This window comes from Solanum tuberosum, unplaced genomic scaffold (genome assembly GCF_000226075.1).
Source record: "Solanum tuberosum cultivar DM 1-3 516 R44 unplaced genomic scaffold, SolTub_3.0 scf00472, whole genome shotgun sequence".
NCBI lineage: Eukaryota > Viridiplantae > Streptophyta > Magnoliopsida > Solanales > Solanaceae > Solanum > Solanum tuberosum.
In genome coordinates, this window is record NW_006239396.1 from 305,234 (window position 1) to 331,952 (window position 26,719).

The window sequence follows — 26,719 nt, forward strand, 5'->3', positions numbered from 1 at the left end:
TAAAAATTACAAAAGATAATACTACTACTACTAGTATAAACGAATATTATATCTCTAACAATACCATGAAACATTTTGAAGGGAACATAAAGTGGAGGACCATACTATAAATGGAAAAGTCCAATCAAGATTAAAGTGTCTCTCAACTTGCCATTGTAGGAAAAGCATATTTAGAGATATATAACTTCAAGCATAATTGACATTTGACTCTTAAAACTCCATTATAACTTATATTTGTTAGATTTCTCTATTTTTTCTTTATAACTTTGAAAGGTGAAACATCATGATTTTTTTCAATTAGTTTTTTTCTTCTTTTTTTGCTATACAATCAAAGTCCAAAATCACTCAATCAGAAAGAAAAGAAAAAAAGAAGTTGTAGCCCATTTGTTTTTGCCCATTAATATTTTATACTTGAATAAAATTTTATAATGTTTTATAATATTCATTTTCTTTCACTTCTATTTGAATTCTTGTTATATATTGAAAGATTCTAGGTCAATATATCTAGTGTCAATATACTTCTTTTATCCATATTTGTTACTATAATATTTTTATAATTCTTGTTATCTCTAATATTTTAATAGAAAAAGACTCAAATATGTCATCAATTTTTGAGAAAAGGTTTATTCGTGTCATCCATTTAAAGTTTGGTTCATCTATGTCATTTTCGTTTGAGAAAATGTTCATTCATGTCATTATTTATTAATCGAAAACTGTTTCGTTGTGTCTCTCATTTTCAAAACACACATATCTGGTCATGAATCCTCCTTTTCTTTTCTTTTAGATTTTCTGTTTGAACAACACATGTAAGATAGTTGGAGTTGGTCCCTCATTATACACTAGAATAAGTCAATTCTTAAAATATTTTAGTATTCTATTATAATAATGGAGTCTCTCTAAAGCGCAAATATCTTATCACACTATCTTTAAAATTATGATTTTTTAAAAATGCACAAGTCTTATCACACTAACTTTATAATTATGAATCTTTAAAAATGCAGAAGTCTTATTGCACTGTCTTTAAAATTATAAATCTTTTAAAAACGCAAAAATCTTATTTCACTACCTTTAAAATTAAGAATCAATTCTTAAAATAACATGTGATAATTAATTTCTATTAGAAACAATATGCAAGATTAATACAAGATAAAACGTCCTCTTCTTCTATTTTCTGATTTTTTTATTCAACTAAATAAATTACACATGTTATAAGGTGGCTAGCTTTTGAATTAGGTCCCCTCATCATTCTATCTTTCACATCTATACACACACTAGAAGAAATATAATCCATTTTTTCCTAAATTAAAAATGTATTCAAACTTTCATTTGGTACAAATTATTGTAAAGAATGGTGACTACCGTGTTATAATAATGGAGTCTCTTATAATTGTATGAAAGTCTTGTTACATTATTTTTAAAATTACAAATCAATTCTTAAGATATTATTCAGTATCAACCTCGTGAAAAGGGTGCAAAAGCGGAGGAAACCACATAGTAGATTTGTATTGGAATAAGCATTTTTGGGTATACGTTTTAGGCAAAAAAAACTTTCGTGTGACAAATTATTGTCATGAATACGAGTGACTCGTTAGCTGAATTGTCAGTTCTAAAGATATTGTGTCATAATGGAGTCTTTTGTATAGACGTGAAAGTTTTATAACATCACTACTTTTAAAATTACAAATCAATTCTTAAAATATTGTATCAATATAGTGGGACCTCTTAAAAAGCGAAAACATCTTATCATATCACCTCCAACAACAATAATAATAAATAAAACCACATATATACTCCTAATAGTTTTGTGTTGGAATCAATTTGGGGTATGCGTCTTAGCTTCTCAATAATTAGCACTTCATAATTAAGCAAAAAACTTTCTTGGTAAAATTATTGTCAAGAATATGACGATTTGATCGTTGGATAAACCGTCAATTCTTAAGATATTGCGTCATAATAGTGGAGTCTTTTACATACAAGCGCAAAAGTCTTATCACTCTACCTTTAAAATTATGAGTTAATATATCTTAAGATATTGTATCAATATATCGAAATTTCTTAAAAAACACGAAAATCTTATTATATTACCTCCAACAATATAATATGATTGATGAAACAAGATAGTAATTATTTTGTGCTGGAAGCAACTTAGGGTAGCTTCTCAACAATGTTACTAATTAGCACTTCATAATTAAACAAAAAACTTTCATTTGCTACAAATTATTGAGGAGAATATGGTCACTCGTTAGATGAATCGACAATTCTTAAGATATTGTGTTATAATAGTGAGTCTCTTACATGCGTGTGTAAAAGTCTTATCACACTATATATATAAGGTCAGGGGCTCTTAAAAAACACGAATATCTTATCATATCACCTTCAACCATGCATATGATAAAATCACATAGTAATTTGTGGGGGAAGTATTTTAGGGGTATATGTCTAAGCATCTCAACAATATGATTTGTTATGAAATTATACTATATATATGATATAATTATGCATCTTATCTCCTCATTGTTTCAAATATCTACTAATTATGAATGTCATGATTGCTAACCATCAATAACCACTGGATTATATGGAATAATTCTATTATTGTCTCTTCGTAATAGTAAGATCGAAATAATTAGGAGTCATATGTAAGGTTAACAAAGTAAATTTCAGAAGACGATAAAATTAGAGATAACAAAAGAGAAATATATTAAAGAAGATACAAAAGTTTAACATGGTTTAGTTAATTAATTAACCTACATCCACAAACAAGGATGAACAATCTATTATATAAAAGAGAGTACAAGAATATCGAGAGAATTAAATAACTTCACAATATTAACTCAACTTATGCATGCAAATATGAAGTTTGGACATAAACGTCTAAAATCCAAAGTCTAACTTCTAACAATTTAGAAGCAAATAGCTTCAATTACATATGACTTAAATTTCAAATATTTTTGTCTGAATTCCATCATGTCATATATGACTGAATTCACTTGATACTGACCTAGACATTTCCCTTCTTGACGTTCTATCATAAGACCTTTAGTTAAAAATAAATAAGCATATATTAGATATTCATGAACTTTTGTAAAGAATGTAAATAATAGGAATCTTTTAGTTTTTTTTTAATTATTATTATTAATTTTAATTAGTATATTTGTATATATTTACAACAATTATATCTTTTTACATATTTATTACACACTGAATATATACGTCTTATGAAATTATTATGTTTTACGTATTTTTAATCGTTTGACTAAAACTGTTAAATTCCTAAATAATGTGTGAACTGTTTTAGTCGGTAAAAAGACGACAAAACGAATAGTCCAAAAACCTATCATTCTAGTAAACAACTTTTTGAAAAATAATTACAGCATGTGTTTTTTTTAGGAGGGACCTATAAAGACCATAATAATTAGGTGTTATGCGGAAGCTAGTAAAGTGAATCTCTAAAGATTATAAGTAAGAAGACAAACAAAAAATATGTCAAAAGACACAAAGATTTAACGTGGTTAGATCAATCGACCTACATCCAACAATTCACTATATAAAAGAGAGTGCAAAATATAGAGAGGAATAACCTCCTGCAATTCACGCGAAATACAAAGATGTTCACACAAGTGTTAGCGTACACTTGTGTCCCACACATTTTCCCCTACACAAAATTCTCAAAGCTGCTAGAACTACATTGTGAATGTTCCTATGTTAAAAGGAATGAGTCACTATTATAGAATCATAATTTTTTTCCTATCAGAAATGACTAGCCAAATATGAAGATTATATGTTTTTCTTCTTCTATAAGGAAAACTCAATTGTGATAAGAAACTTAAGACAAATATCCAACAGGATCAACCTGTGCTTTTTTAAAAATTAATTATGTGAAAATAATTTTTGTGATCTCTTAAACTAATAATAAGGGGCATTTTTAATTTCAAAATGTAACGGAAGATATAAATGATCTATTTCACGTCGTAGGGGTCCAATATGCCAAATAGAATAAAGTGATGGTATACATATGCAACAAAAAGGGTAAGTATGATCAGAAATTCAGAATAAAGTAGAAGATTCTAGCTTTAAACTTGCCACTTGAGAAATAGACATAGACAGCCTCAACTAATGTTAATTAATTACTTTTAATTATTCCGTTATTATTTATTTATCAAATATTTTTTAATTTAATTTCCATTTTTATTTGTTATTTTCGATAAATTAAGGAAGGACATTTTCTTCTTCTCTCTTATATATACCCTCAATTTATTTATATTGAGTTAATGTCTTTGAAAAATGTAGTGAGTAAATATGTTTAAGACTCTTATCAATTAATATGAATAAAATAATAAAATCACTATATCAATCATTATTTTCTCAACAGGCGTGTCAAGACCGAATTGTGCAAACTAATCATAATGGACAACATGTAATCACAATTGTGCAAACTAATCCACGATCTTTTGGTTTAGGTTAGGGTTTAACTTATGAAAGGGAAGGCTCACCAAACACATCAAATCACAATGGACAACGTTATTTTAGAAATATAAAAGAGAGAAATTTATGCTATAAAATATAAATTTTTTATTTATTTTCGACAGACCACTTTATTAGAAAAAATGCATTGTGAAAAACATATTCTTATTGAAATAGTGAAAAATTTATAATTTTTTTGTATGAAAAATATTATATTTTTTCTTTTCTCATTGATTTAACCAAAATATTTGTGTAAATAGTCATTGAATATTTTTTTAGTGAGAAAATATTTGTTAGTAGTTCAATTAACATGGGCTTAGCCTAACTAATATCTCTATGATTAATTAGTTCAAATAAATGAGAATTACTTAAGGAAACAGAAAGTTGGAACACAATTTTAACTATTCATTTGAATTCTAAATAAATTATTTATACATATTTAAAAATAAAAAAATATAAATATAGAATTTAAATTAAAATTGTATTGGGTCCTGTCAAATCTCTAACTCGTCTATATACGCCTCTGGATATGCATGCACGATATAGTAATTAATTAAAAGGATAGTACCATATCAACGGATACGGTGAGATTACTCTTAATTAAAAGTCCTGAATTTGAACCTAAAAATTAAAAAAACTTGTTGATAAAACAAAGATTTACCCAATATATGGTGGACCTATTTGGCATGAATTCGAACTAGTATGGCTAATCGACTTCAAATACTTGATGGTTAAAAGAAAAAAAATAAAAAAATATTGAGTCCATTTCTGGCGGATATTTCAACAATAAAATTATCTATTTCTTGGTTTGATAAATTCCTACGGTCTATTTTTTTTTTTTGTTTATGTTCTCGATTCAATGATTGATATCTGCATCGAAATTCAATTAAATTTGAATTTTTTTCTTGTCTTTTTTTTCTTTTATGTTTTCCTGATATTTTTCGTGAACAACACATGTAAGATGGCTATCAACATGAGTTGTGGTGCATTGGTGAAACTGTTCACTCTTAATAAGAGGTATTGAATTTGAGTCCTGGGTATGGAGAAAATCCTGTTGGAAGCACCACCTCCTAATGGGCCCTGAAATGCACGATTCAAATTTTGTCGGAACTTCAATGTGAACTGCAAACATCGAATGGAAAAAAAAACACGTATAAGATGGCTAGGTGGATAGGAATTAGGTCCCCCTCATGATCATTCACTCTTTAGACATCTATACACAAGAATGCCACTTCTTTTTCTATTAATAGACCTTTGGAACATCAATGCATGAATGTGAACTAAATTCATAATTAGGGAAACTTTCGTTTTGATATAAATTTAACTTTAATAATGATGACTCGTAAGTTGAACTGTCAATTCTTAAGATACTGTGTTATAATAGTAATAAAGATTCTCTCAAATTAGCGCAAAACATCTTATTATGTTACCTTCAGAATTACGAATCACTTATAAAGATACTATTTATAGTGGGATTTCTCGATAAGTGTAAAAGTCTAATCACACCACTCCGACAACAATGATAAAACCATATAGTAGTAGTAATTTTTTGTTGGAAGCATTTTAGGGGTATATGTCTTAGCTTTTCAACAACATTAACTTACCCTCTTCTTCTTTCTTGTTTTTTTTTTTTTAAAATAAAAATAAATTTACATTTCATCATTTTATTTATTATAAGGTGTGATAATTTCTACTAGAAACATTATCAGAAAAATTAATACAAGTGTTAATTTCATAAACTGACATATAATCACTGTTGAAATTAAATTTGTATGATTAAATATTTAGCTTTTCAACTGTTGATTAGGCGGCTAGCTAAAAATGATTAAATTTGTAGGACTAATTATTACCAACACATATAATCACTACAATTTGACATAAAAAAAAAAGCAAAAATATGACATGATATATGGATTAATTATTGCATATTCATAATATTAGTCGGTAAACAAAACAAAGTTAGTTCCCATTGATCCTTCAAAAAATATATATATAAAAATTATCGGTGTATATAATTTAAATCCCCTTTCAAATTTTAGCATGTATTTTTCTTAATCACGCATAATATACAATTCTTCGTGTCCAAACAAATGATATATATTCACCAAAAAAGATTGTGATGATATGAATAGCAATTTTTATCATCTTACCATCAAAGGATGTGGTGTAGCGGATGAGGCTGCTCCTCCCTTAACCAGAGATCTCGGATTCGAACCTTGGATATGTAATGATATCCCAACTAATTAGATTTGTTGTGTGTGGATCATTAAAAGATTGAAGTGCTCTGTTACCAAGATTGTTTTCATCTCTAATATTTGAATCTCGAAATTTAGTTTAAAATGAAAGGATCTTATCACTCGCAAATTTCAGTGATACGTCATCAGATTAACTTGACTAATAACAATATTTAATGTTTTGTGACAAATCTAATTTAATAACTAGAAAAAATAAAATAAACAACTTGATATAGTCGATCAAATTTAATTGACAGTGTAAATAACATATAATATGTTAGCAAATTACATGAGTAATACATAATTAACAAAATGATAAAACTAATTAATAATGAACAAAACGTTGAAATACACAAAATGCAAATTTTCTGATAGAAGGCCCAAACGTCAGACAGAAATTCACATAAATAACCGTTCTTTGAAATAATAGTCAATAAATATATATTTTTTATATATTAATATATAATATACATAAAATATACATGTTGATATATTATAAATTTAATTAATAAATATAATTATCTTTTATGGACCGAACAAACATATAATTTGTCCCAATATTTATCTTGAAATAATAATGGTAAGACAATGTTTTCAGCCACTGGGCCAATATTTCCTTATGAAAGGCCCAAATTTGCTATTCAAATAATTTTGCATGTATATACTAGAATTTATGGACGATTGAGCACGTTCAATCACTATACCCAAAATTTTATCTTATAAACAAAATTAATTTATGCTCATAACTTATGTTTGATGAGTAACAATCATTTTTTAAAGTATATGATTAAGAAAATAAAAAATTCAAGACCATTTTTTCATAAATCATTCCATCAAAGAGAGTTAAAAGTGCAATATTTTACAATTATTCCTTTTTGAGACAGTTATTCAATAAATAGTCTTGTTTTATTTATTGTTTTACAATGTAAATATTTATAAGCTTAAGTCACTCAACCAACAAATAAATATATTCTAGTATTTATTATTTTTGTTGTTGGGCTCTTTTTAGTTCTATATCAGCTAAATACAAGCTATTATAATTATCGCATGAATAATTAGATATTCAACTAGTAATCAAAATGTACTTGCAGGAACATAACTCTATCAACGAAATTATATCGTCCGAATCAAGTAAAACATATGTATGAATTAGTCAAATTTATTTTTTATATTTTTTCAAAGTACAACTAGATCATTTTGAACTTAAATTATACATAAATCTCACTAATGAATTAACTCATTGAGTAAAACTATGTTTACTTTATATATTATCAACTTAAGATGACTTTAGTTATTTTTTTAGAAAAAATTAACAAATAAAAACATAATAAATTTATATAGTCGATCGTAACTTATGAAATTAATTTTAAAAATAATATGATATATTGATTCCTTTTTTTGTCATGTTCTTCGATTTCAACTATTCCTCTTAAAAGTGTGATATGACGATGAAACATGCTTTGTCTCTTAACAAAATGCACAAAACAAAGCCAAAGACCTTTCAGGTGTGGGTTTGTCCCCCCACCCCCCACTCCCTCTTTTTGACGGTAAAATATTTTATCAGATCAATTGAATTCAATATTTTAACATAAAAATATAATTAAAAATATAAAAATCTACTAAAATTCCTATCAACATTGATTTCAAATTCATAATTCTAAAAATAAAATAATTCAGATCTATATAAATATCTTAAATACAGAATTTATTAAATCTAAATTCTGAATTATATTTCTTTCTTCTCCTTTTTATTATGATTTCCGACTCAATGAAGAAAAAAGATGATAAACATTAAAAAAACACAACCAGACTAAAGTTTTAGATTTGGGCTAGAGAAGAAGATTACACGAAAAGCGTATTTTTATTTTATTTTATTGTTTGATTTAAAATAGATGGAGTTTGAGAAAAATAATAATAAATTCTGAAAGTTATAATCTTAATTATGTCTTAAATTATATCGATAAATAAATAAATAAAAAATATACCTTTCTTTTTCGAGCAAATTGTGTACTAAAAAATAATATAATAAATATATATATAAATATCAAGATCTTGCTCCCATAAACCTAAACAGATCTCAAAAGCCCCAATTATAGGAAAGATACTCAACATCTACCTTACCTTACTTATCTCTCTCTCTCCAAATAAGCAATAGGAGATATTTATAAGTTTTAATTTACGCAGTTCGGTAGAATTCAATAAATTTAATATGAATCATATTATATATTTTAAGAAAATTCACCATAACCAAAATTAAATTCATAACTCATTGCTAACATTTACAGTTGTTGTGTTGGAATACATAATTAATAATAGGGATGTACATGGCTGGGTTGGTTCGGGTTTTTCAAATATCAAATCAAACCATTTGTGTCGGATTTTTAAATTTATAAACCAAACCAATAAAACTCGGGTTTTTTGGATTTTTTTGGATTTTTTCAGGTTTTTCGGGTTGTTTCAGGTTTTTCCGATAAAGTATTCATACAAACATATAATTTACTTGTAATTCAAATATTTCTTTAGTCCTACCAAAATACAACTATCTAAGATGTTTCTTAAAAATATAACACAATATGATATGATTAATGACACTAAAATATCTAACAAAAATAATAATAATGAAATCGCGTAAAACAAATATTGCAAATTAACAAGTCATAATGAAAATGATCATAATTTAAAAGTACTAAATCATGCTAAAATTAAGTTTAATAAGTATTAGTTACATGACTAAATATTAAAGGAAATTAAAATTAGATTATGTATTTTAATTGTCTAAACCAATGTAAAACTAAAGAACAAATATTCAATATTTAAAAACTATGAAAAAGTATAAGAAATATTTAAAAATTATATCAAGTAAATATTTTTATGTATAATATAAAATTTTAAAATTATATATATAATGTCGTGTTCTCGGGATGGTTTTTTTTAGTTAAAACCAAACCAACCCAAATATAGTCGGATTTTTTTTCCGGGTTGACTCGATTTGCGGTTTGATTCGATTTTCGGTTCGATTTTGTACACCCCTAATTAATAATATCTAAATCTTGGTAGTTTGAATTTGATGAAGGAGCTAAGAAGATTTTCCTACAAATTTTCTTCATTTTCAGAATTTAGATTTGAAACCTTTTAAAAAAAATTAAGAACAGAAGAACTTAATCTATCCTATTGCAATCTTCATTGGTTATTTATATCATATCCAAACCTTTCACTAATCAAGTCAAAAGAATATTATGTTGGAGAATTTAGGTGGATGTATCAATTAACTTGAGTGTTAAGAAGACTTATTGGTCTTCATATATCTAGTCTTCCATTATTTTAATCAAACATATTTTTTTTAGCTAGTCAAACAAGTGTACAATTGTTGTGAAAAATGTTAGCACCATTTTTATTTTATTTTATTTTATTTTGCTTTATTTTGCTTTTTGTTTGCACTAGTTAAAATTACATTTTTCACATGTATATCTTGTGAAACAAGACAACTTTGTAAGGTTATATGAGCTAGACGTGATAAATAAGATTAATTTAGTTAATATCATTGGGCGGAGTAAAATATTAGAGAGTTTTATTTGAGATTTAGGCCTAATTAGTTATTGTTAACAAGGTCTATGAATTAGAAAGAACGGTTATGCAAATTATGTCAAAGTTTTGATTGTCGGTTATCTCTCATCTCCATTCTCGTTTGTAGTATATCATTCCCTTGTGATTACCTTCTTCATTGTATTCTCTCCTCAGTTACTGTTGTTATTACCTTGTTCTTTGGATTCTAAGTTGTAATTTGAGTTCAGTGATTATAAATACATCTTGTATTTGTGTTGAAAATTGATTTGTTTCTTATATGTATGTACTGTTTAGTTTTTTTTTTTCCACTTGATATTTGGTATCTGCTTTGGGCCCCAACTAATTTAGATCTCACTTTGAGGGATAAAACTTTTTTTTTTTTTGGATTTTCCACTGATGTTAGGTACCCGTTTTGGGACCCTGTTATTCTAGATTTGCGTCAGAAAGTCCCACTTTGTATGTAAAGCGATTCCTATAAAAAAATGTCTTCATATCATAGACTCAAACTCGAAACCTCTTATTAAGGATGAAAAAAATATTATCCTTCAAGATTATCCTCTAGTAACCGAATAAATTGATAAATCAGGCATTTCCGGCCTACCAAGCCATTACATAAAATGGAAATACAACTAGAGTAATAGAATGGGACTAATAATAAATCATTGTCTCTTTTTATTATAAATAAAAATTAAAGATACTAATTGATATCAAAATTTTGGGCAACTACTGATTAGTAGATAATGTTGACAAAGTTACATAACAATACTTGTAGATTAGTAGAAAATGTATAGTTAATGACTTAATGGAAATGTTTAGCCAATTTGGCCTTTTGGAATAAAATAGGAAAAACTACCCTATATACATAGCCACCCATTAAAATAATAATATATATATATATATATATATATATATATAAAATTAGTGCAAATATTTTTCATCGATCGACCAAATGTATAACTTTAAAAAATATAATAAAAGAAGAGGCTAATTACAATGTATAAGGAAAAAGGAGCAGCTAAGAAAGCAACTCATGTGGCCCATTATTTCTTGTCATCATCTCAGTTGGTCCATTGATGTGATATAAACAATTTATCATCCCTCCAATTTTTCACCTTATTTTTTCCTTCAACTTTTTTTGTGTATCACTCAATTACACTTACACAAATTTGATCAAAATCTTGATCTATTTTTTTCCTCTAGCCATGTCAAGTAGTGATATTAGGGGTAAAGATTTGGCCGAGGGATCGTCAAGATCCCCCAGTCGTGATCAACCACCTAGTCGATACGAGTCTCAGAAACGTCGAGATTGGAACACTTTCAACCACTACTTGAAGAATCAAAGACCACCAATCCCCCTTCCTCATTGCCATAGCAACCACATCCTAGAGTTCCTCCGGTACCTTGACCAATTTGGGAAAACAAAGGTTCACTTACTGGGTTGTATGTTCTACGGTCAACCTGACCCACCAGCTCCCTGCACTTGTCCATTGAGACAAGCCTGGGGAAGCCTGGATGCACTCATAGGCAGGCTTAGGGCTGCCTATGAAGAGAACGGTGGGTCAAGTGAGACGAACCCATTCGCGACCGTTGGGATTCGAGTGTATTTGAGGGAAGTGAAGGAATGTCAAGCCAAGGCACGTGGCATTGCTTATAAGAAGAAACAAAAGAAGTTGGCTAATAGTCCAAGTAAGGGAGATCATGATGATGCAAGTTCTCCAGGATTCCTCACATTTTCTTGATTATAAAATGGTAAAATCTTTTACAATGCTTTTACCACTTCACTTAAACTGCTAATTTGTCATTTTGATCGCTTATCTTATTTTCTTTTTATAATATCTATGAGAAGTAAGATATGTTTAGATATATATAGGTGTTTTTTGTAATCTAAAAATTAAAGCAGATAACTTACGCGCTATACATGACCATGTTAAAGTATAATAACATGCAAATATTTTTCATCGATCGACCAAATGTATAACTTTAAAAAATATAATAAAAGAAGAGGCTAATTACAATGTATAAGGAAAAAGGAGCAGCTAAGAAAGCAACTCATGTGGCCCATTATTTCTTGTCATCATCTCAGTTGGTCCATTGATGTGATATAAACAATTTATCATCCCTCCAATTTTTCACCTTATTTTTTCCTTCAACTTTTTTTGTGTATCACTCAATTACACTTACACAAATTTGATCAAAATCTTGATCTATTTTTTTCCTCTAGCCATGTCAAGTAGTGATATTAGGGGTAAAGATTTGGCCGAGGGATCGTCAAGATCCCCCAGTCGTGATCAACCACCTAGTCGATACGAGTCTCAGAAACGTCGAGATTGGAACACTTTCAACCACTACTTGAAGAATCAAAGACCACCAATCCCCCTTCCTCATTGCCATAGCAACCACATCCTAGAGTTCCTCCGGTACCTTGACCAATTTGGGAAAACAAAGGTTCACTTACTGGGTTGTATGTTCTACGGTCAACCTGACCCACCAGCTCCCTGCACTTGTCCATTGAGACAAGCCTGGGGAAGCCTGGATGCACTCATAGGCAGGCTTAGGGCTGCCTATGAAGAGAACGGTGGGTCAAGTGAGACGAACCCATTCGCGACCGTTGGGATTCGAGTGTATTTGAGGGAAGTGAAGGAATGTCAAGCCAAGGCACGTGGCATTGCTTATAAGAAGAAACAAAAGAAGTTGGCTAATAGTCCAAGTAAGGGAGATCATGATGATGCAAGTTCTCCAGGATTCCTCACATTTTCTTGATTATAAAATGGTAAAATCTTTTACAATGCTTTTACCACTTCACTTAAACTGCTAATTTGTCATTTTGATCGCTTATCTTATTTTCTTTTTATAATATCTATGAGAAGTAAGATATGTTTAGATATATATAGGTGTTTTTTGTAATCTAAAAATTAAAGCAGATAACTTACGCGCTATACATGACCATGTTAAAGTATAATAACAATAGTATGAAAATATTTATACTCTACTAGTAAATAATTAAGTTAGATTCTAAAGATCTTCGAAGTATATAATTAAGTTAGATTCTAAAGATCTTCCTTCAAAGATGAAGTGAGGATTCAGAGTACATTCATCACACTAGATCTAAGTATTTGTAAGGATGGTTTTACGGTTAAAATTATGATTTCAGCAGTATCTAATCAATAATTTTGACCTAAATTTTATTTTTATGTTATAAATTTTTTTAAAATAATTTATCTAAAATTCGCAACATGATAAAAAGTTGTAATCCAAAAAACTCATAAGCTGAAAATCTTGAATCCGTCTCCAATTCAATTAGGTTTCAATCTCCAAATTAATGATGATAAGAAATTAATCTAAAACCTAGTGGGAGATAAAAGTAGATACTGAAATTCAAACCCTAGAAATTAATTCTAGTGGATATACAACTACAAAACTATAGTTCTTGGTATATATTATGGGTTCAAATCTTTACTTCTACTTCTTTCATATAAAAATGACATATATTTGGTTCAAATATTAGTAAATAATTTTTTTTTAATCTTTTTAGATGAGATTGTTACACGATTCAATATATATTATAACTAAAGCTACCTGAAAAGTTAGTCTTGCAGAACATTTTAAAAAAAAGTCTCTTCCGATGTTTACTATATATTTTCTTTGGAGCCGCGTAATGCTCATTAAAGAGGGAAGCGTTCTTTATCAGTATTGTTTAATTTTTACGGCTCAACCTTAAAGTTTCTAGTTATTGATGAAGAGATTCTATCTATTCCATCATAATTCTTAACTATCAACTTTCGAGAACTATGACAAAAGAAAAAAAAGAAAAAGGAATTTGACACATGTGAAGTATGAAGAAAGGTCAAAGGTCAAGAATTTAGCCCTTTAATTTCCTTACTTTCTGCCATGAATAAAGCTGTCAATTCCCAGATATTTGGTACTTTATGTTTGGTAAGCTTGATTAATTTGGATTTGCATCGTGGAGTTATAGGAGATAGAAAACTTCTACCAAAGGTAGCTCCTTTTTCTAAGTTTAAATTTGAGACCTTCATTACGTAAAGATAGACTTACCACCTCCATCACAATCTCTGACGGTAGTACTATGTTCAGTACATAATCATTTGAGGTACTATATATACGGTTTTGCATCTTTCATCGGAGTATTCTTGAATAGATAATTAATAACTTTTTGTGAAACTTGTCGTTTAAATATGTTATAACATTTATGTGACTATACAATATTTGAAATATATCGTCTTAAACATGTCAACACATGTATTTGTATGACTATAAGAGTTATTCATTGTCTTAAATATATATATAATCAAATTAGATTTATTGTAGAGAACTTCGATCATCTAGTTTAAGAAAATACATATAAAATATATAGATAGAGTATATTTTATACTAAATACACACATACTCGCGTATATATAATGATGTATATATTGTATATATTTCAACGATGTTAGTAAACTAGTTGGCTAGAAAATATATCCGCAACTTTCCTTTTCTTTATGGGAAAGGGAACATTTTTCATTGGATTTTCATGATTTGAGATATTTACGTACGTAAAAACCATATAGATATTAAAACAATTGTTTAACTTAGTATTAAATTAATAAATTATATAATCTCATATTAATGAGCACTTAAAATATATCTTAATGAAGGGCAAAATTTTGAAATTTTGCATCTGAATTATAATGTTTAAAATTGTCCTTTAGCATCTTTACAAGATTGCTTACTGTGTATATTGGATCTTGTGGGGCATTACACTTATTCACTTTTTTGTCAGATTGTTCTAGTACATTTTTCATTAAAATATATATGTATTGCATGCATAATTGGTATCCTCAAATAAATATTTTCTTCATGACATGCAGGTAGTTTTTTTTTGTTTGGGTGTGTGTAATATATATAACAACAATAATGAATATAGTTGATGTGTTCTGAAAATATCTGCTAATGTTTGCATTATGACATATTACTTGGGGACTTTGAATTTTTATGTGAATACGAGATGCTTTGTGCACCGAGCTACTCTCGATAATAATGACATGATATAGAAGAGAATTATCACCAAAGGTTATGTTAATAGTCTAAGTTGCTGCTATAAATAACTGATATTACTATAAGGTTGTGGTGAAGTGATAAGTACTTTATCCTTAAGTATAAAAGGTTTTGGCCTAGTATTCAGAGCAAATATGATAAAACAAATTTCTTTGTAAGCTAGTTATTTTCCTTTTCATAAATTTACATAAGGCTCTATAGTAGATTTTGTAAGCCTTCTAGTTTTTTTTGTGACTAATCAGTGTTGTATTGAGGTCAGGTTTAGCCCCCTCTACTTCTTTTTTGCTAATACAACACACCCTATTCGGGTAATTGATTAAAAAAAAAGGTCTTGGAATCGAGTCTTAGATATAACAGTTGCATTTGATAGGAGTGTTTTACTATCTAAGTGAGGTGAGCTTTCTGACTTGAATTTAAATTAGTCGAATTTTAAAGTAAATATCGGATATCGGATGAGAAAAAAATTTAGAGGGAAGGTTAATTATAAGTAAAAAAAAAACAGTATTTTACCACCTTACAGAAATTAATGTTTAAACAAGCTGTTTGTATATTAAAAATATATAAGCATTTTGAAATCGGATTTAAGGGCAGCTTAATTATTATTAATCTGCTGCTTTTTTAGTAGTAATCATCCCCATATAGAGATTTTCCCTCTTAAGACAAACTATTAATCATCTCACTCCCTTTGGTGTGGAGTTTTATAATTTAAGCTAATTAAAAAATTTAAATGTTCCATATTTAAACTTAACTTTGTGTTACGGATTTGATTGGACCGGCCAATTATCAAGGTATTGTTTGCTTTGATTCGACTTTTTGTGTCACTTCAAGGTTTTTGGGCTTCACGGTGAGTATTTTTCCCTTGAGCTACGTGACAATTTGAGATTTAACTTATTTGATTTACCAAGTTCGAAATTAATTATGTAATGTGTACTTATATTGTAAATTTCAAAGGCTCAATTATTATTATATATATAACTTTAACTCTATTTTAATAGTCATACATATATGTATGTTTATTCTTTTTAAATCCATGGAGCATAATACATTGTTAATATAAGATATTTTTATACCGTTAAGTTCTTAACTTATTATAGTAGCTGATTTATCTTATTAAAAGATTACAAATTAACATATTGTAAGGAGACAAACTTATATTAGTGTAAAATATTTTTTACATACAATATGGTTCATATATATAACTTAAACACTTTATTTTTAAAGTAAGAATTCATATGTACAATAATAATTTGTTCTAACGATGCATTATTAGTGAAATAAAAACTCTTTATATCGTTAGTCTATCAAACTTAAATTCTTATTTTTACTAATATAATTATTATATTTCATGAGCAGGATTTTGCGTGGATAAAAGGGATTTGCTGCAAAGAGTGGAAGAATTTTATTGCCAATTAAAGTAACCATTAGCAGTAATCAAAGGCATTTAATTCAAATTTCTATTACTTCATCATTATATATAATTTGGTTCTATAGAGGCCTTAAGCAAATTTTAAGTTTTTTTTGTGTATTCTAAACTCTTTTATACAAGTGAGTTTTTTTCTATTTACCAGGCCAATTAATTGGAAGTTTATCCTTTTTTTTTTTGGTAAATAAAGTAATTTTAGTACTAAGCAATAAAGTTCCCCAAAACTGATTTTTTCAAGAAAGAAACGAAAGGTAAGAAGTAAAATGATATTTCCTCCGTTCATTTTTTCTTTTCCAATATACTATAAATACAAGTTTAGCATATCAAGAGAAACTTTTTATTGTGGTAAAATACTTATATCAATCATTATTTTTTAAGGAATGTGTAAAATCTAAACTGGACAAGTAAACCTGAACAGAAAGAGTAGACAACAACAATATATAATAACATACCCAATTTAATATCATGAGTGAGGACTGATGAGGGTAGATTGTACAAAGATGTTACCCCCTACCTCATGGAGGTAAATAAGTTGTTTACTAAAGACTCTTAGCTCGAGTAACACACATCAAAACAATTTAAAAAGAAAATTACATAAATAAAATTGACTTAAAATATCGTCCGATCCTCTAAATAACAAGTTAAATAACCAAATTTCTTCTTATTGTTATTGTTTAACAATTTAAGTTGAAATTTTTTGGTAAACTATAGCCACCAACACAAATTCGTGCATCTTTATTGGCTTCTTCATCGGTAATATTATATTCGATATTTAAAATTCATTAAATAAGATTATGATTTTCTTAATAGCTCAAACTTTCAATTCTATGTCATAAAATTTGAATTAACGTTCTCGATTTAACAACTTCTTTATAACAACGTAGAATTTTTTATATTTATACAAACTTACGATCCTAAGACCAAATATATGATGAAAGAATGCATTAGGAAAAAAGAAACACGTAGAAGGACATGAAGGCATTATTAAAGACTATTGAAAGTTTGCTTTTGAATTTGCATAGTTATGATTTTTTTCGATTGGATAATACATCTGATGTTGTTGGAAATATTTCAAGAAGTTTGAATGTCAATCCCTTAATTTGAGGCAAATTTAAGTTGGTTTTCAAATTGAAAAGTTGACATTACAAACAACTTTTTTTAAAAAAAATCGCTCCATAGAAGTTTTTATATATTTTTTGGCTTCCTTAATAACTCACACACAAAATCTTAAGATTAAAGCTGGAAGATGCTTATCATTGAATAACCCCCTCTTGTTGATTGCAGACGAATTCATTTGTGTATCCCTAATGTATATCCATTTATTTCCTATATATATATATAGATGTATACAGTGGCGAAACCAGGATTTTCAATAAGGGAGTTCAAAATTCGAAGGAGTAAACATACGAACTAGTCTAAGGGGGTTCAACATCTATTAAATATATCTAAAAAATAATTTTAACCATGTATATATAGTAATATTTTCCGTCGAAGGGCGATCGAATGACCCCCTAAAGACATGCTGGCTCCGCCCCTGGATGTACATATCCATGAATATTTGTATCTGATATACAAACATCCAATGTGATATACACATGTTATATTGACAATTTTTAAATATGAATTTTGACCCTAAATCAGCATAAATCACCTTCAATCTTGCTCAAAATTTTATATATAATTTCATTCAGATGTTATTAATCAATATCAACCACACCTATCATTATTAATCATTATTTGTTTTTATAATTAGATGTTGGGAATGTTGGAGTGACTGATGGATAAATATATTTATCGATTTAGTTTGAATCGATTATAAGTCAAAATCAAATAATTTAATGATTTATAATCAAAATCAAATCAAAGTATCAAACTAATATATACTCATCAATTTTTATTCGATTTAATTTGATTGTTCGATAAAAAAAAAAGACAAAATTAAATTTCTTTTTCCTCAAGAAAACAAAAAGTAAAGTAGAAAGGGCCAAGTCCGACCATTTGTAGCCCAAAGCATCCTTCCGCTCCCACACTCGACCCGCTTCCCTAATATTTGCTTCGAAAAGATAGTCTGCTCGTTCGGTGCTCCTCGTCGGAATCCCTTTGGTTTACTGCCGGAATCCGGTAATCCATCTCTCCATCTCTCTCTCTTCTATGATTCATTATTTTGAGTTTTGTATTCTCTCCCTTAAAATCGCTTAAATAGTCAGTGAAATTGATTTGAACTGGATTCTAATCGTATTTTATCTTTATTTGGCTAAACTTATGAATCTGATGCTGTTGTTGTGAACTTAGCATTGTTAGTTTGTGAGTTTTCGATTGTTGACATACTTAGGTTTGCTGATTTGTTTCAAATGATAAATTTGTGATTGATACTTTATTTAGCACCTTGTTTAGACCTACTGAGAGGAACTAGGAAAGTTGGATTTTTGTTTTGTTTTGTTTTCTAGGGTTCTCTAGTTCCTCCATAAAATGGTAGATAGAAGGATAAAGATGAAAACTGGTAGGGTTTGAGCTCCCTACTCCTACCCCATCTTTTAATTTCTGCATTTTTTCTTGACTTAGACTGGTAATTTATGTATTAATGAATCTTTCTTGTTTTTCAGAAAGCGTTTATGATTATTTACCTGAGAAAAATGAGGAGTATTTAACTCCCAGCACTATCTAGCAGATCTCATCTAAGTCCACCACACTGGTAGTAGACAGTGAATTAGTTATTTGACACATGTTTTGTTGCTGGCATTCTGCCGTTAGTTCACTTAGTGGTTCTTTATAAATAGAAAAAGAAAGAGAAAATTCAGTTCCTTTATTGGTTAAAGATCTATGGTAGGCTATAGCAGGTGGGCTAGTGATATGTCGAAGTGTACACAAGCTGGCCCTTATACTATATATTGGGAAAAAACAAAATGTAGATTGAAAATTTGAAAAGTACGAGATGTTCTTTTGTCAAAAAAGAGTGTTGGCAATTGATTCTTTTCCTTGGCAGTATTGGTAAATTTTGTGTTCATGGTTTAAAATGATTCTTCAACATCTAAAGTAAATAGGACACACCCAGAATTAAGTCAATGACTCCTAATCCTAATCTCTAATAGCGCCTTCCCTTGGCTCGTTACTTTTCAGGGTCTCTATTGAAGACTAGCATATAATCCAATGGGTGATAGTCAATACTCTTTCTCACTCACTACTTTCAGGTAGGAATTTATGGGAGCACTGTATGCATATCAATCTATATATACCTTTTCTTCTTTTGATTGCAATTTCTCTTAACATGGTTTGTTATGAAATAGTCCATCTGGAAAGCTGGTTCAGATTGAACATGCCTTGACAGCAGTTGGATCGGGTCAAACGTCACTGGGGATTAAAGGTAACTCAAGTTATAATAAGGGCATCTTTTATGTCTCTAGGTACTTGAGTGTATGGTTAACTAGCAATGTCCAATTATGCCAGTCATTATGTTGGTTAGTATTAAGTCACAAATCCACAAATAAATTTATTTATAGCATGCCGGAGATGGTAGCTCTTGATTATTTCAAATTAGATCTTGTCCGTTTTACTTATTATAATTGATTTGGATCTCAATGGATATAGATGATGCTCTCAGATCCTGTCTGAGGCCTTTCATTTAGTCAAGAATGTATTTGTAATGTGATGGACGTATCCTGCTATAATCATAAAAAGGATTCTTTGTAATTAAGTTGGATAATTGTGCTTTCCTTTTTATTTGACAATAAATTTCTAGTTCTTATAGTTATTTTTACATTTATAATTGGATGATTGCAGCTGCTAATGGTGTTGTAATTGCAACTGAGAAGAAACTACCATCCATCCTGGTTGATGAAACATCTGTAAGTATTTCTCTTTAAAGTCATCCTTCATAGTCTACTCATGAGTCACGACTGATTGTACTTGTTTTTGACAAAGCCGTGGTGTGACATCCTTATGACTTCATCTAGATTGCAAGAATTTATAGTTTTGACCCTTCGGGGTGGCCCATTGGTTTGGGCTTGGGACTTTCATGTTGGAGGTCTCAAGTTCGAAACCCCTTGCCAGCGAAAGCAAGGGGTTTGCCTTCTCGGTCGAGCTCGTCGCATTGCCCAGTGCGGGTTACTCTCCTGTGGTTTGCGAGCTATTGCATGAGAGCGGGGGTTTTACCCTGTGCACACCCAAAGGGTAGCAGCTTCGGGTTTCCCTTGTCATAAAAAAAAGAATTTATAGTTTTGTGTTTATTTCTAGTACTAGTAATCAGTCAGTAGGAATTTCTTAGATGTCAAGGTTGTATAAAGATGATAGTAGTGTTCAGTTTACTGCTATGGAGAGTAAGTCTGCAAATATCTCGAAATACTGTCATTCAACATAGCAACACGTGCATTCAAAGTCATGGTTGTTGGTCTTAAATGCTTCTCCTCTATACTGTAGCACTGTGGATCTCCTTTTTCCTGTTTTCTTGTTTATATTAGTAGTAAGCTTCGTGACAACTGGTTTGTTTTGGAATTCATGGTAATATCAATAGATTTCTCACTTTTTCGCTGTATATCCCTTAACACTTGTCATACTAACCATCTTCATACTCTTTCTTTTATATGTGTAATTCAGGTGCAAAAGATTCAAACTTTGACACCAAATATTGGAGTAGTTTACAGGTGAGATCCTTTTATCTTTGTTGGCTCCAGTTATCCTCTTCACATTCCAGGATATGAGGATGTGTGGTGAACCTGGCTAGAGTTGTATGCAAAACTGTCTTCAGATTATGAATGACCATCCTTTGTGGTGGGTGAGCTCTTTTGTTGGTTTAGTTAATTGACCTAGTTCATGGTTTCTATTCTCAAATGTTTAAGGTCAACCATGAAATGATTAGAGGTTCATTTCAATACAATGAGCTTTTGTTTTCAACTATATAAAAAATTGAGGTGGGGCTCTTGGATATTTATTCACATTTGACCCAGTGAACACACTTACAATTGATAGATTATGGAATTCAGTTGCAGAATTTCCATGAAAAGAATGTGCAAGTCAGATAATTATCCCAATTCAATATTATTCATAATGAGCAGCATCAGGTTCAGTAAAAGCCACATCTTATGTATCTTTGCATTGATAGTTTGATGGAGTCAGCTTAAAATACTTTATAAAATATGTGGGGAAGGACTTTGCTTTCACTGTGAAATGTGACTTGGTGCATATTCTCCCTACCTGAGCTCCTTAGTTTGATGAAACCAGCTTGAACATATTTAATTTTACCTCCTCAATTTTTCTAATGGTCAAGACATATTCTTGACTGACACTTATGATCTTTGTTGCAGCGGCATGGGCCCTGATTCTCGAGTTTTGGTGCGAAAAAGTAGAAAGCAGGCTGAGCAATATTATCGACTCTATAAAGTATGAATTAGTTTTTACCATTGCTAAGATTGATTTCTGTTGTGTTTGGAGTTACTGTGTGATATAATATCCTAACCAGTATGCTGGTATTTGGTACAATTATCTTAAAAATTAACCTTTAACATAATTAGGACATTGAAGGAGTATCTGAGAGTATGTTATCTTGGTATTGCTGTTGTCAAGAGTACATTTTTCCCTTACTTTCTGGGAGCAGATGTGTGTTTTTCCCCCTTTGTCCTTTTTCAACTAGGAGCAGTATGGTCAGTGAAGATTCATAAAGCCAATCCAACTCGTTAGGGATCGGTGCATAATAGTTATTGTTGTGTCCTTTTTCCACTAAATGTAATATTACTGGTGTTGCATCGGGCCTGTTTGATGTTGATTTTTTAAGCATAACTTATGTGTACTGTTTTTGCCTAATGTGTCTTTATATAGGAATCAATACCTGTCACACAGCTGGTGAGGGAAACTGCTGCTGTCATGCAGGAATTCACCCAATCAGGGTAACTGCTGTTTTATATCATAATTCACTGAACATGGAGTCATGGAGTGTCATATATTAGCAATTTGCATCATTTACTTGTATATTCATTTTGAATCATTTAATTTCTGTTGTTATTATCTTATGAGGCTGATTGACACATTTTGTGGCTTGTCAAACATTAACTTTGATATTTTTCTTATTAAGTGATGTGGTTGGCCTCTCTTAGTAGTATGGTCAATCATCATTATGATATATTTACTGGTAAAAGTCGAAGGAAGTCAGCCTATTATTAGTTGATTTGACACCATTAAAATTCATGAAGCACATTACTTTGACTACTGTTGTTAAATGTGGGAGCTTGTGGCTAATATGGTGATACATATTTGCCTCAAATGGTATTACTGAATGGTAGAAAAAATGGCCCGTACTGTAGTGTGTGTAATCAACCAATTCCTTGACATATACTGGATATACATATATTGAAAGCATCGTTGCCCTCATTTTCTAGTGGAACCTTGTTTACACAGCTGTAGTTGAAGGCATGCAAACTCTAAAACTTGTATGTCGGTGTTGGTAGTAAAGAATTTGGAAAAGAAGCAGCAGCTTTACCTTGTATGTGAATATCATGTGAGAAGGGAAGAGAGTGAAAATACCGCTACAATTTTTATCTTCTTGTGTTCTCGGTTCTCTGTGTTCTTCGTTAGTATTTATTCCACTTCTCCATTCTCTTTTTTGCTTGGGTTGAAAGTATCAGTTGGAAAGCACACTGCTCATGTTATGAAACTAAACTAGATTTCCTTGGTCTTTATCAGTTTGTGATTCTTAATGTCAGATACACAAGGAGGAGTCATCCTGTGTAGTCTTATTCTTGCAATCTCTTAATTCTATCTATTCCTGTTTGTTCTATATACAGTGGTGTAAGGCCATTCGGTGTTTCACTCTTGGTTGCGGGGTATGATGACAAGGGTCCTCAACTATATCAGGTATATTATCTACCTCTTTGTTCTGGTGTGTTCAATCGTCTTTTTCTATCCTTCAATGTTATTATGGTGCATATGAGCTACTTTACCTAATGTTGGTTGGTCTATACATTCATTCCCATGCTTCACCTGTTACTTCTCTCACTTGATTATGACCTGTTTAACCTATAAAGGGTTTTGATTTATGATACTAGAAATGTTCAAATATTCAGTTTATTTTTCTCATTTAGGTGGATCCATCAGGTTCTTACTTCTCTTGGAAGGCCTCAGCCATGGGGAAGAATGTGTCCAATGCAAAGACATTTCTAGAGAAGAGGTAAGTTATTATGGAATTTTGTTGTACTCAATCACAGTTACTCTATTCAAAAAGTTACACTTCAAACACAGATCAAGTTATAGAAAATACCATTAGAAGTTTTAGAAGGTTCTCCTTGGACACTACCTTGTGAACTGAACTCTAAAATCTTTGGTATATTATAACACTATACTACCTTCTGATAATGCCCGCAAACATCCAATTCCACCCATTCCTTTTTTGGCAACAAACTTTCTCCATCTTTAAGTGTTCACGTTCTTAATACCACATTATATCCTTGTACTTCTGTTTTTTACCAGAAATTAGAAAGTGGTTGAGACATTTGATTTGCTGTGACAACATTCTCCGTAGGCAACATATTTTGGTGTATATATTATTGTGCGAGTATAACTTTGTATTAGTTGGAGGTAAAACTGGTGAGCAAGGAACCTGCATCATTTTGCAATAATCAAATTAGGTATAATTTAGGAGTAGAAGACAGCCAGCAGAGCTAGTGTGTCAATTGTTAAATCCTCTCTTTGTATTCTTGTAAGTGTTTGAGTAAAAGATCCCGTGTGCCCTTGGTTAATAAATTTGAATCATCTTAATCTCATCAGTTATCACCCATTATGATTCTTATTACGCTTGGACGTGTCATCACCAAGTCAGGATTCAGTGTGTAATTCTCAACAACCTTCATGATGAGAGATGGGTTGGAGGGTGGTGAAACTGGATAAGAGAGTGTGGTCTAGTGTAGTCTCTACTGATTGATGAATTCATGGGATCATAAAGTCTGCAAGTTTCACATGAATGAATGAACCAGACTTCTACTAAAGCGGAGGGTCAAGTGAAAGAGATGGTAAATAATTGATCATGTTTCTGAAACTAGCATTCACCAGTGAGCTTTTGCTAATTGCTGGCTGATAGTAGCAGCCACTGGCGGTCAGAATTGTTGAAACTCTTGTAGCCCCAGAAGGATGTGAAGTATTTTTCCTTTTCCACCTGTAAAATGTTGCCCACATTGTTCCTATAAAAAATGGATTATCATGTTAGTTGCCAACTAATAGCCAATCTGAAGCGGTTTTTATGTTTACTGGTGAATTTTTACTTGCTTTCAAAACTGATATTCAAGCGTCTGCCAGGTACACGGAGGAATTGGAACTTGATGATGCTGTACACACTGCTATACTGACCCTGAAGGAGGGGTAAGCATCTCAACCTTTTTCACATACATATTGTTGTAGTCGAGTTACTCCCCTTGGTACAATGTGTTCCTACACAGCCCTGTTACTTTTCTTGGAAAAGGATGTGATTCGGATGATCTGATCCCCTCTGTTATTTTTGATTCGTCGCTTAACATCAGAATCAAAACACGAGTTTCCTTGTTCGTCATCTCAAAAGTAGGATACACAGAAATTGCCATGCACTTGAACCTTCAGTTCATTATAAGTGTGATCACTACTCGCTCGCTGCATTGCACCAGAATATTTTGATCTTTAACAATAATCGTTACCTTGTGTATCCATTCAGATTTGAGGGGCAGATCTCTGGAAAAAACATTGAGATTGGCATCATTGGCAATGACAAAGTATTCAGGCAAGTGTTCTCTTGTCCTTGACTCAAAAGATGATTTTTTTTGAGCTGGTTATTAAGCAATGTTCATTTCTTTGCAGAGTTCTCACACCAGCTGAAATCGACGATTACCTACAAGAAGTGGAATAAACTCTTTTCACGACTAGAACGTTGACGAAATTTAGCTGTCAGGAAAAAAAGCACTGTGGATTTAATATGTCTCAACTATCTAAGGATCTTGTGGAACTTTCTTTGATTTGTTGAGTTTTCTTTGTGACAGTTTGATTATGGCACAGCTATATGAGGATCTTGTTGATTTTTCTTTCTGACTAGTTTAAACCTTTTATCAAAACTAACTTAGTTATGGTTGTTTTCATCTTTTCTTTTACCCCAAAAGCTTAATTTTATTTTTGCTAGACATGATAGATTGATTAAATATGAAAAACATCAACAAGTACGCCATCAATCCCACAAGTGAAGACTAGACTAAGAGAATGATGCGTAAAACATATCAAAGCATGTTAGAAAAAGAAATATGCTGTAGTAAAGGAAATACAATAATAATGACACGCGCACTTGGTGTATAACCTCATGAGTATCTTTCATAGGTATCCTAAATTGATATCCTTCCTAAGAAAAAATCAAAATAAATAGATGGTTTCGTTAAATAATATATGAGAAAATAGTACATCAAGTAGCTCTCGTAGCTCAGTTGGTTAGAGCACCCGTTTAGTAAGCGGGAGGTCTTGAGTTCGACTCTCAACGAGAGCAATTTTTGAATAACCTTTTTTGCGGATGTATTTGTGGATCCTCTTGAAGTATTTGTTTATTAAGAAAAATTTAGCATATTTTGATCTCGTTATAAATATCTTAAGAGTTTATAAGATATTCGAGATCTTGATTTCTTTATGATACCCAAAATATAAATGACATAACACAAACATGATTCTTAACTTGATTTCAATTCACAACTATGACCTTTAACTTTGGGTGTGCACAAGTAGACACTTAAACTTGTATAAACTTGAACAAATCAAGTGCCTATTTATGCACATTCAAAGTTAGAGAGCATAGTTATCCATTGAAGTCAACTTAAATGTCATGTTTATGTATTATGCCAATAGAAATAGAAGGAAGTTTATCGTAGAGAATAGAAGGAGAAAATGATCAAAATGGTCCTTGATGTATTGAGATTGCTTTATTTTGGCCCTCAATATATTCTAGGTGATTGAAATAGTACTTCATGTATGACAAAATGTGTTCAATTTAGTCTTT

At 30.4% G+C, this 26,719-nt stretch overlaps 2 protein-coding genes, 1 long non-coding RNA gene and 1 other non-coding gene across 5 annotated transcripts; all 4 read left to right on the plus strand.

Annotated features, from left to right (window-relative positions):
* The first annotated feature begins 11,464 nt into the window (after positions 1 to 11,464).
* LOC107058264 (protein LIGHT-DEPENDENT SHORT HYPOCOTYLS 10-like) lies at positions 11,465 to 12,001 on the plus strand. The gene has a single exon (XM_015303769.1). It carries the CDS (start codon positions 11,465 to 11,467, stop codon positions 11,999 to 12,001), a length of 537 nt encoding a protein of 178 aa, XP_015159255.1.
* A 301-nt stretch (positions 12,002 to 12,302) lies between these two features.
* Positions 12,303 to 16,890, plus strand: LOC102585792 (uncharacterized). The gene is made up of 2 exons (XR_368654.2): positions 12,303 to 13,032; positions 16,671 to 16,890. It is a non-coding gene; the product is annotated as an uncharacterized lncRNA (long non-coding RNA).
* A 1,826-nt stretch (positions 16,891 to 18,716) lies between these two features.
* Positions 18,717 to 25,816, plus strand: LOC102577817 (uncharacterized). Of its 2 annotated transcripts, NM_001288267.1 has the most exon segments (13): positions 18,747 to 18,861; positions 19,858 to 19,928; positions 20,025 to 20,101; positions 20,518 to 20,582; positions 21,331 to 21,377; positions 22,038 to 22,113; positions 22,549 to 22,616; positions 23,511 to 23,580; positions 23,808 to 23,893; positions 25,015 to 25,057; positions 25,059 to 25,077; positions 25,403 to 25,468; positions 25,546 to 25,808. In NM_001288267.1, coding segments are annotated over 10 exon segments (579 nt in total). In that variant the 5' UTR covers positions 18,747 to 18,861; positions 19,858 to 19,887; the 3' UTR covers positions 25,065 to 25,077; positions 25,403 to 25,468; positions 25,546 to 25,808.
* Positions 25,817 to 26,141: 325 nt separating this feature from the next.
* On the plus strand, positions 26,142 to 26,215 carry TRNAT-AGU (transfer RNA threonine (anticodon AGU)). The gene has a single exon. It is a non-coding gene; the product is annotated as a tRNA-Thr (tRNA).
* The last annotated feature ends 504 nt before the right edge of the window (positions 26,216 to 26,719 follow it).

Coding starts and splice junctions, on each gene's coding strand:
- LOC107058264 (XM_015303769.1), top strand. CDS start 11,465: ATGTCAAGTAGTGATATTAGGGGTAAAGATTTGGCCGAGGGATCGTCA.
- LOC102577817 (XM_006364039.2), top strand. CDS start 19,888: ATGGGTGATAGTCAATACTCTTTCTCACTCACTACTTTCAG. Junction 20,583..21,330: donor TCCTGGTTGATGAAACATCT/GTAAGTATTTCT, acceptor TGTGTAATTCAG/GTGCAAAAGATTCAAACTTT. Junction 22,114..22,548: donor AATATTATCGACTCTATAAA/GTATGAATTAGT, acceptor GTCTTTATATAG/GAATCAATACCTGTCACACA.